An 11123-nucleotide genomic window follows, 5' to 3' on the forward strand; every position below is an offset into this window, starting at 1 on the left:
CTGTATACGGACTCTGCTGCTACTGTAAAATGAGTGTTAGTCTGAACCGTGACCCTTTGTACAGCTAAAGTGTGTGGCAGTGGCAATGCCATGCATTGGCACTCTTGAATTCTTGTAATTGCCCTTTGGCAGTAGGTGTGAATTAAGATAGCTCAAGACCTCATCATAATAATAGAGAAAATTGGTATAATTTTAGTAACTCCTATTCTTGAAATGTAGATTAGTCAAAATTCTTGGCTTAGGAGTGATCCTGCAGTTCAGAAGGGGATTTGTTGAAGAGTCATCTCACAAGACAACCCCCAACCCAAAGGCCAGAGACCACAAGTGGCTTTGTATGACCTGTTTTCTAACGTGTGTATGGAGTCAAACCTGATCTGAAACTGGGTCAATATGGGAATTACAGGAAGTGAAATGCCAGCAATTTCAAGCAATCTTTGTGCCGCTCCTCCTGAGCAGTATGCTAGGCAATTCTTGGCCAACATGTACATATGTGTAATGTACTCTATTCATCTAAACTGATACAAGTATTTAACAGATGAGGGAGACGGTAGAGTCCATCAAGTTCAGAGTTGACTTTCTGGCAAATAGCTGTAAATGCTTACATATTCCTATTGTGAAAATGTCTCTCTTTGGAAGGACCAACCTTCCTTAATTTCTCAAACGTGGTAATATTGACCATATTCATGGATTTATATCCAGACTTGGAATAGTGAATAAGCACACTCACAATTTGAGAACAGATTTGTCTTGCCAGTTCTGTAAAATTTTGTTTCTGTCCTATCGCTTCTTTAGTAGCCGTTCCTGGTTTTATTTGTTTAACAATGTAGTTGGTACAAGTACAAAGAACATGGTTTTGTAGGTACTCTTAAGTGTCTTCAAAAATGCATTATGGTCAACTTAGTTTTTATTGATACTTCAGTTGACAGCCATTTTTAAAAGGAAACGGTAATAGATCCTGTGTCTCTACTGTCCTCCTGGTTTGCGGTGGGGTTTTTCCCCCACTTTGTAAAGGGAATATAAAGCATGATATGAAACATACAAGTCATCAAACGTGCTGCTCTTAAAGTAGATTTTGTAGAATAGCGATCTGAGCATACTAATTCCTTTCACTCCAGTGCTCTGGGTGTTAGAAAAGGTAATGACTATGCGTTTTCTCTACATTTGGGATGGAGCACTGTGGGAGTAATTTATATTTCCGTAATTCCTTTTTCATGTGGCGGGGTGGGCGGGAAAGAGGGAAGGAAGATAGCTTGCTTAAAGTGTGGTTTTAGTTTGGGGGTTTAGGGGGTTTTTGTTGTTGTTTTTTTGTTTGGTTTTTTTTTTTTTTTTTTTTAACAAAGCTATTTTGCACTAATTTCTCTTAAGTTTGTCAGGGAGGGCATGTTCCTGTGTAGAATCTCTGGCTTTATTTTTTGTGGTCTTCAGACTCTAATTTGGAAATGTCCCTGGCTGGACATTTCTTGGTTGTTTGCATGAAAATAATTGTCATTTTCAGGACATACGGACTTACAGAACATTTCCTTGACATCATATTAAAAATGAGATTAAAATAGTTAAAGAATATTAAATTGAAATATTTTGTGGTTTTGTAGTTACTTTTGTATTTTAAAAATAGTCTTCTCTCTCTTTGTATGAATCTCCCGTTTGAACACAGGAAGAAGTAAGGATGATATTCAGGCTACTTAAATTTTGCCACCTTTCTGTGATAGGGAGAAGCGCTCTTACTAATTTTCATCCATGGACTTTGAAACAGTATATGAATTTTGTGCTAAGGAGTTGTAAGCTGGATAAAAATCATGTCAGGAGCACAAAGTTGAATGCAAGGCCTCATCTCCCCAGAGGGGAGAATGCAAACCACTTTCTGCAGTGCCAGAGTCCCTGCTTTCATTTTTTTTCCTGCATGCATGTCTTGTACGCAGGAGAGTAATTTCAGATTGTGTATGCAGAAACAGTAAGTGCTCTTTCATTATTAACTTTGATAAAAGCTTTTCAACAATTTTTTTTCTTTTTTTTTTTTTTTTTTTTGTAAAGGAGAGAGAACTTGAAGCTAACAAGAAAGAAAAAGTGAAAGAAGCTCAGCTGGAAGCAGAGGTGAAGTTGCTGAGGAAGGAAAACGAAGCACTTCGGAGACACATAGCTGTGCTTCAGGCTGAGGTTTATGGAGCAAGATTGGCAGCCAAGTATTTAGATAAGGAACTAGCTGGAAGGTATGTGAAGTCAATCCATGTCCCTTAGCATGAGATGTTTTTTGTTATTATTTTCTTCCTTTGTGTCCCCAGAGGCAGGTCCAAAGTTAGGACTAAGTAAAAAAAAGTCTCACATTTGCAGTTAATTGAACGAAAGGAAGAAATAAAAATCCCCACAGTTCTTGCAGTTGCTCTAGTTGCTGCGTGACTGTGTGCTGTAGCCAGATGAAGTGTATGAGTTGTACAATGCATTGATTTTTCAGTTGTAATATAGCAAGTTGTTTTACTCTCTTTGTCATTACGTAGGGTCCAGCAGATTCAGTTACTGGGCCGAGATATGAAAGGACCTGCTCATGACAAGCTTTGGAATCAGCTTGAAGCAGAAATACACCTTCACCGTCACAAAACTGTTATTAGAGCTTGTCGAGGTCGGAATGATCTAAAACGACCAATGCAAGCACCACCAGGACATGTAAGTTGAAAAGATGAGCCATTTCTCCATAATTTCCAGCATTTGTTGAAAATAGATACGAATTATTTCTTCATTTTTGTGATCGTTCTCACTTCAATATTGTGTTCTTTCAAATGTGACTTCTGAATACATAATTCTTTTGTATGCTGAAGGACAGTTCCGTGCTGAACAGCATGTCCCCATAAATGACCACAACAGATGATACAATTCCTTTGACTTACCTAGGAACACTCAGTCCTTTTGAAAACTGACCTTCTGCTATGTGTGTGTATAAACATGAATTTAACAGCATAATTTTGTTACCTGGGTTTCAAAGTGTGGAGCTAACTTATTTAGAAGAAACAAGAATAACATTTTTAGGTTTAGTTTGAACTGAAATTAATTTTTAAAATTTTTTTTAAAGGCCAGATAAATTGACACTGTAAAATAATTGATTCCATCCCACCTCACCCCTACCCCCCCCGCCAAAAGGTACTTTTAAAAATAAAACTTTTAAAAGGCATTTCACTGTGAGTAGCCTTGGTAGAACTTGCCCAACTTGGCATATGACCCGTTAATCACCCCAGTGTTCAGTGCATAAAACCAAACATTTTCAGGAAAGTGCTTTACTTTGATCTGTTCTAAATACCTTAGTTTGTCAGATGGATCTTACTGCTTATGTTGCTGACAGCATATAAAATATTGGTGGACAAATATGTGTATGTGTCATTTTAAGGGTATGCATAATGGCAACAGCAGCTTAACAAAAGCAAAATAAATACCTTGATTTATTTAGTTTCTCTTTTAGTTTTGACTTGAATGGCTTTTGGTATGGTTTTTTTTTATTATAATAAAATATAATAAAATATCCTTCCTTGGGACTGTGTTACATCTTCTATCATTTCTTAGTTTTAAATTGCAGTTTACGTCATAGAACTTCTCAGCAGTGATCAGCATTCCTTCATGTAGTCCCTTTATATTTTTAATATCTTTTAATATCTTTCTTTTGAACTTAACTTCTGTGTTGTGGATCACTCAGCACTGAAATAATAGAAATAATTATTCTCATCAAGAGTGCATAGTGAGGAATCTTTTCTGATTTCGTACCCTGACTGTAAAGGGGCACTGTAAGTTTGTCCTGCCTGGAGCTAGTCTAAAACTGTGTTGCTGATATACTGCCTGTATATAATTTAAAAAACTGCAATGCAGAAATGCATCACTTTTTGGTTCACACATTTATATTTATGCTATGTTTGTTTTTTATCAAACTAGGATCCTGATGCCTTAAAGAAGAGTCAAGGTGTTGGTCCAATCAGAAAAGTTTTGCTAGTTAAAGAAGACCACGAAGGACTAGGAATTTCAATCACAGTAAATACTTGCATTTATTTTCCATGACACAGATGAAGAAATTTAAATTTGTATTTGTACTTTTCTAAAATATGTGGATCAGTGAATGTATTGTTAGAACACACAAAAAAACTATACGCAAATCCATAGCTATGGTCATAGAACTTGAAAACTCATTTTGGTAGATTAGGAAATAGATAACTGCTACTTCATGTAAAATTTATGATTTCAGCTTATGTTTAGGGTATAGACACCTTAGCAGATTAGCCAGTGGTGAATTTCAGGTGTGGTAAGTCCGCAGAAGAGCGGAAACAATCTGAGAACTAACTTCCAAAGCTTAGCTGTTGTGATTGTAACTTTTAAAGTATCAGTACTGGCATCTTACACCTAACAAAAGCTGTATTAACTTTTTACAATGAATTTTGAAAATTCTGACTATTATACTTTTATTCTAAATATGAATATTGTTTCTTGCACATCAATATGGTGCCTGATATGCTTTTTTAATGAGGTTTTGATGTTGTCTCATCAGCTTGTGTATGATTTTATACTTTTATTATTATTCAGAATTGTCTCCTTTGGCTGTTTGAGTATATATTTGAAATTTGTCCATTCTTTTGTGGGGAGAAGAATTAAGGCAAGAATCTCATGCATTCTTCTTAAGCATTCTTTTTGTCTGAAGCATGCTTTCTAATTTTCTGTAATAACAGTTGAAATAAGTGCTTCAAGAGCAACTACCAGAATGTGAATTTTATGCTAATGGACATCTCAGTTAATTTAAAATCTACTTTGTTTGTTTGTTTGTTTGTTTGTTTTTAATAGGGTGGGAAGGAGCATGGTGTACCAATATTGATCTCTGAAATCCATCCTGGACAACCTGCTGATCGATGTGGAGGACTGCATGTTGGTGATGCTATTCTGGCAGTAAATGGAGTTAATCTAAGAGATGCCAAACATAAAGAAGCTGTAACTATTCTTTCCCAACAGGTCAGTTGCGACCTGTTATCCATAGGCACATTTAGGTGCTTCCTGTGTTCTGTCTATTGAATGACCTTGAATTTTAATGTTTTCTGTTAAGCACAGTGTTATGCTAAGATACAGTGATTCCTGAAGCTGTATCACCTTACACTTAATCCTCTTATGTCTTGCAATTTAAGGAGAAAAATGCCAGGTCAGTACTGGTTCAGTTAAACCCATGTATTGGCTAATGATTCTTCAGTAAGGCTGATGGAAATCAGCTTGTTACGTTGCCCCCAGAAATAATTATTTATTGACCTACATTTTATTCTTTCATGACTGGACAGCTCCAGTCAAACAATGTTTCTCATATGCTTTGTGGTCTAGAATCTTCTTCCTGCCTTGCTTCCCGTTTTCAGACCGTTCACAGGTGCACTTAATTTATCAGAAAACTTACTCATTAGAAGTCACTGTTTGAAATGTATTGGCATATAACTAAGAAATTCAGGTAACTTTGGTAAATCTTAGCTATGGAGCTGTACTTTTTTAGTCAGTAAAAACTTAATTCAAATGCATATCCAAAATATTCAACACAACTGTAAATGTGTTTACAACAGTAAAATGTATTTGTTTTAGTAACCTAGCCCATCTTGGTAATCCTGTTACATAGCTGTGCAGTAGTAAGTAAATTTGTAATTTTTGTTGCATTTTAGAGAGGCGAGATTGAATTTGAAGTAGTGTACGTTGCTCCAGAAGTTGATTCGGATGATGAAAATGTAGAATATGAGGATGAGAGTGGACACCGTTATCGTTTATATCTTGATGAATTGGAAGAAGGTGCAAATTCAAGTTCTAATAGGAAAGATGCAAATGTGGATGTCAAACCCTCACAAGGTAAACCTAAAATATGTTATATGCAGTTTAATTCTGAAGTCTCAATATGCAAACCAATTTCTGGAAAACACTGGCTTTATATTCATTGTAAAATTAATCTACTGTTAATTCAATTAACCTACTAGTAAGCTGTCAGCTCTTTTGGTTGGTCCCTCACTTACTGGCCTGGTTTAGTTAGATACTACTGAATTCACTGAATTAATTTGTGGGGGTTTTTTTGTGATCGCCTTTTCCCAAAGGTTGAAATTCAAATTTATTCTTACCTTTTCCTGACTCTGGTCTAAGAGTAGTTAATTCCCCTTAACACTTTCTGTTGTTGGCTTCTTCAAATACATTTTTTAGATCAGAGAGGTATAGAAACAGTATGACAGGAAAACAGGAACTATGTTCTGCTAAAAACCTATTAGCTCTTATCTTAGTAGTCATTCAGCACACTTCCCAGTTTCTGAAATAAGGCTCACTGATCTGTCCTTCACAAGATTGCTTCTCTTCCTTTAATAAACTTTCTTTTTAACTTGCAGTGTTTGATAAGAAGCCAAGTATTGATGGACATGAAAATGGAGACCTGGGGAATTCAGTTGAAGCTCCGTTAGAAGACACTGCACCCAAATTAGCCCGTTCTGCTGAGTCTTTATCGTAAACACAAACAAACAAAAAATTCAAGTGGACAGATCCCGTCTTTGGGAACAATTGATAATCAATATTGACTGCTCCAAGTTGCATATACTAGTGTAGGTTGTAAAAGGATGATTAAATGTCAAAGGGAACTGTATTACTGTTGCCTGGAAAAAAGGCGGTTACCTCAGGGCTTCATTGTGAGCAATTCTAAATGTGGAAAACTGTCTTTTGCGTGACACACAGTAGTTATCTAACACATGGCATGTGAAATGAATTTTCTTTTAATAATAAGCACCAAAGCATGGGATTTCTAAAAAGGATAACCTCAACACATTCAACTTTTAATCTCATTGATGTCCCCATGGAAGTAGAATAAGATGTGGCCAGCTTCATTTTGACCCTTTGATGTTTTAAAGGGACAACTGATGTTCAGTTTGGTGTGAAACAAGCTTTAACTCTACAAGGATGAGGGGGGGAATTGTGCCATTGCATCCATGAGTTTTGTATTTAGGATTTTTGAACTGTAACTTTTAAAAGAAAACATTTTTTTTTTCTCAGAATAGTAAAAACCAGAGCTTTTATTTGAGCAAAGACCATCAAAACCCAAATGGGACAGTGGAGTACTTGCTAATCGTGATCCTTCAGCCCATGGTCATTTTATGAGTGAGATTTTTGGCATTGTTGTTTTAATGAATTCACTGCCAATTGTTCCATTTGAAACTTGCTCCAAAAGTATTTAAACAGTATTATGGGGTTTTAAAAGCAAAATTAGTTTAAAAAATACTCACAATTATGTGGACCCTTTGGTATTTTTTTTCTGAGCATCATCAATTTAGCGTTCATTCCTGAATGGATGCGGTTACTGCTAATGTGGAGTGATTTGAGTTGGTCATCATTAGCTTGACCTTATGAAATGCTGAGTGCTTTTGATGAGTACTGAACATACCCATTTCACATTAAAATAATCGTTAAAGAAGTGAAAGTTGAGTGCATAGTACTTTACAGGGGGTGCTCAGAATCATACGGTGTCTGGCCCTATCTGTGTTATGTTATGGCAGTCGTATTAACCTATAATTGTCTTACTGTTGAAACAAAATGTTACTCCTTTTTTAAGAGCAGTGTATCTTAAAATAGCTTTTAATTGGTGTACATCTAAAGGCCCACGGCATGGCTGCAAATGGGAATGTTGAGAATGGTTTCTTGGCCAGTTTCTCATATTCCATTTGTAGATCTTTTGGTGAAGTGCAGCCCTCTCCACATGCAAGCTCTACATTGTAATTGCATTTATTATTTCAGCATGCAGTGCCAGCTTTCCTGTTCAGTGCTCTGCAGGCTGGTAAACTGTAATGTGAAAAGACAAGAATTTGTACTTTGAGAGAGGAACTAATGTGAAAAGACATCTTTGCAAGTGTTACTGTGTAGGATGTACATACGTAAGAAAAAAACCTCAAAGGCCTTTAGAGTAACATCAACTACTCTTATGTTCTAAATTGTGATGTAGAACACAGTTACTTGTCTCTCCTAGGAGCACTATATATATATGTTTATAGAGAAAGCCTAAAAATGTATATACTTTATTCAAAGATTTTGCTATTTATAAATCCCTTAACTTCGCTATTTACACAATCGTTTTGTGTGTGTGTGCGTGCGCGCATGAGTTCCACTTACTCAGTGGAATAACATTACTTGGTTCATTTTTTATAATAGTCTTTGTCATACAGCATACTGTAGAAGGTTTTTAAAATAGTCAAAGCTGTACAGTTTTCACCAAACAGAAACTAGTATTTAAAAATAAAGCTGTACGAAGAAGAAACAGGTCCCCAGGCATGTTTCTTTTTCTGAAGCTTCAGAAACTTGAGGGCACATGGGCTGCATGTTAGCAGATGAATCCACTGCCGTAACTTTGCATCCCGATTTGTGTTTTTCCCACAGTTACTCAAGCAGAGTCCACTCTGAAACTGTCTGTGGCCTGGAACACTCAATGTCCTCTCTGTCAGAAAGGATAGTTCAAAGTAATCAGCTTGTCTTTGAAAATCACTGCTGTATGAAATCTTGCTGCAGTTGTAAGAAATGAGACTTGTCCAACTAGTCTAGTAACTTTTAAAAAAGGCATTAAATTTGCCTGTACGGTTTCCCTTTATTTGAGGAAAAGGTAACATTTTTAATCTATTTGTTCTTCCTTACTTCTTGGCACACCTTATTTTCCACTTAATGCTTTTGATCAGTTTTAGCCTGAAGTGGGAGAATGTTTTCCTAACATTCATTGTCCGCCAGTTTCTCATGATGCTGTGCTCCTTTCTTCATCTTCTGGAAGTTGCTGGACCGTTTCTCTGCTCTTACCTTGTCTATTTTTAATCTGTATATGAGATCAACAGAAGGAACAATTGCTGAGGAAAATGACTAGGCATAGACAAATCAGGTAGCAGTAAATTATCACCAGATTTCCTTCCCTGCAGTTTTTATAATCTTTGTTTAGAAAGCCCTGAATGGGAGGATTTTGCTCAGACACTACAGTCTGTCTCCATGTACTCCGTACTTCCTACCAGCTGATTTAATGTACTGGTTTATTGTAGTCATACTGAGATGCTTAGAGATTAATATTTAAACTGAGAAAAGTTTTGCAAGTTGAGATTTCCAGAAATCTGTATTCTCCCCTTTGTCAGTAACTGGAAGACTCAGTCCTGCTGATCCCCAGAGGCTGAATGAATTAGACTTGGAAGAATTTCCAAGGAAAGTCAGTATTCCGACTTCATTTTTATTTTTTAAAGTGTAAAATGGTTTACTTGTGTGTGTATATATATTTTTACTTAAAAAAATAAAATAATATTCTAAAGAGAATTTTGCGATTTTTTGGAGTAGATAATTCCTTGCCTATTAAAAAAGATCTTCAGTGAGACAATTGTATTTTAAGCTAAAGGTGGACAGTGTTTGTTGGTGTCTGGGACCAATGTTAATTAAAAGCATGTAAGTTAAGGAAAGTGCTTTATGGCAATAAATTTAACTCTGATCAAAGGCTGTATGTAGTATTTCCTTTGTAGAAGTGTATTCTTGGCAGTGAAGATGGTTTGTATCTGTCTCAACATATGTTAATCCACAATTGTATGAAACAAAATTCAGGTATTTATTGTATCTGTCCAAACATTATTACATCATGGATTGCTCTCACTTCTGTAGCAGATAGAACATTTTGCAACAAATGTATACATCTAGTTAAGCTGAATATAATATATTTTTATTAGCCTGTAAATAAATATACTCTTCTGCATTGCAGTGATTTCTGCACCTAATTCAGACTGATACTTAATTTTCTTCTGTTTTTATATATAAAATACAGACACTTAACCCTGTGTGTGGTCTTTTTCTGTTAAGCGTGTAGTCCACACCTGGCCAAAGAGCTAATATGAGGAAAACCAAAACTACCTAACATGAAGTTTGACACTAATCCAGTCTTGGCCAGCAACGGTTAAGAGCAAATTACATTTTTAAAAAGATAGAGTTACAGGACATGTCTCAAATTTCATTGAGATGCTTTTTCTGCTGAATGTTTTTCAATAAAAGAAAAAAAGGAAATATTTGCAGTGCCTGGCTGTATAATAATACCATAAATATTCTGAAGTCTTTGACTAAGAAGAGCTGTAAAGACCCAGACCTGTCAAAGGATTAAGTCATTTGGGTAAAATTGTGGAAACTACCTTTTTTTCTTTTTTCTATCTTATTTTTGTTTGTTTTCCATGCATTAGGAAGAATAAGTATATTCTGAGTTTTCCACTGAAGTTACAAAACACTTATCTTCATGTTATGATTTTTAGTCTTGATATTAAAGTCTTTTTGTTCAGATTTTCTTTTTTGTGTTTTAAATAATATTTAAAAAAAAAAAAAAACTCTCACCTGTACTTCAGTGGTCATCTTGCCCTGAAGCATCAAGTTCATCTGGATGAACAGAGAGCTCAAATGAAAGGTAATGGAACGGTAACTGTGGTAGTAGTATAATTATGGTAATTCAGGATTTATTGAGAATGTGTGAGTAGAGGACTGTGAGGGTAGGAACTGTCTCAGTAGACAAGGCTGAGTCATGTTGGATGAAAAGATGTATAATGCACAATTGGTGAGAGCTAGAACTGCAAGTACTTATTTTTTAGCCCTGTAAAATTTTTAGAAGGGTTTAGATATGGGTGACTTCAGCAGATGGAAAGAAGAGGGAAAGGAGAGAAAACTTACACTTATTTGAGCTATCTTAAAACAAGCAGAGGATTAGAGGCAGCTATGAATGAAGATGCAGACATATGGAAAGAGGAGGAAAAAACCCAATTTTGTCAGCTGGGGTCAAGGAAGATAATTCAAAATTTCTTTGTGGCCCAGTGCCCGACTGAAGGACGTCGGAGGCTGCTCCCAGTGACCGCGGTCACTGAATAGTCCTCTGCATTTTTTTCCAGAGATCCACACATGACAGAAAAGAAGAGAAACACGTCCTGACTCGGGATGCGTGTAAGGAGTCCATTTTTGCTGGTTAAAACCTCAGCTCAATGACCTGAAAAGAAAATTACGTGAAATATTTCAAGCTTGCCTTTTGTCCAGATGTGTCTTTTCCAGTACAAGGTAATTTCCAGTTCTTTAGGAGTCTCACAGAACCAGGAGCTGAGAAGAGGCAAACATGCTGACTTTGAAAGGGA

The 11123-nt window shown here is 36.1% G+C and overlaps 1 protein-coding gene across 2 annotated transcripts in view; it reads left to right on the forward strand.

The window, feature by feature from the left end:
* The window catches only part of GOPC (golgi associated PDZ and coiled-coil motif containing), a 28440-nt gene extending 18975 nt beyond the window's left edge, over positions 1–9465 (forward strand). For both annotated transcript variants that reach the window (XM_030035767.2, XM_030035776.2), the window contains 6 exons: positions 2032–2207; positions 2493–2658; positions 3910–4005; positions 4807–4971; positions 5655–5835; positions 6357–9465. In XM_030035767.2, the coding sequence (XP_029891627.1) occupies positions 2032–2207; positions 2493–2658; positions 3910–4005; positions 4807–4971; positions 5655–5835; positions 6357–6475 (903 nt within the window). In that variant the 3' untranslated portion in view covers positions 6476–9465. The remainder of the gene's footprint in view (positions 1–2031; positions 2208–2492; positions 2659–3909; positions 4006–4806; positions 4972–5654; positions 5836–6356) is intronic.
* The last annotated feature ends 1658 nt before the right edge of the window (positions 9466–11123 follow it).

This window comes from Aquila chrysaetos, chromosome 2 (assembly GCF_900496995.4).
Source record: "Aquila chrysaetos chrysaetos chromosome 2, bAquChr1.4, whole genome shotgun sequence".
NCBI lineage: Eukaryota > Metazoa > Chordata > Aves > Accipitriformes > Accipitridae > Aquila > Aquila chrysaetos.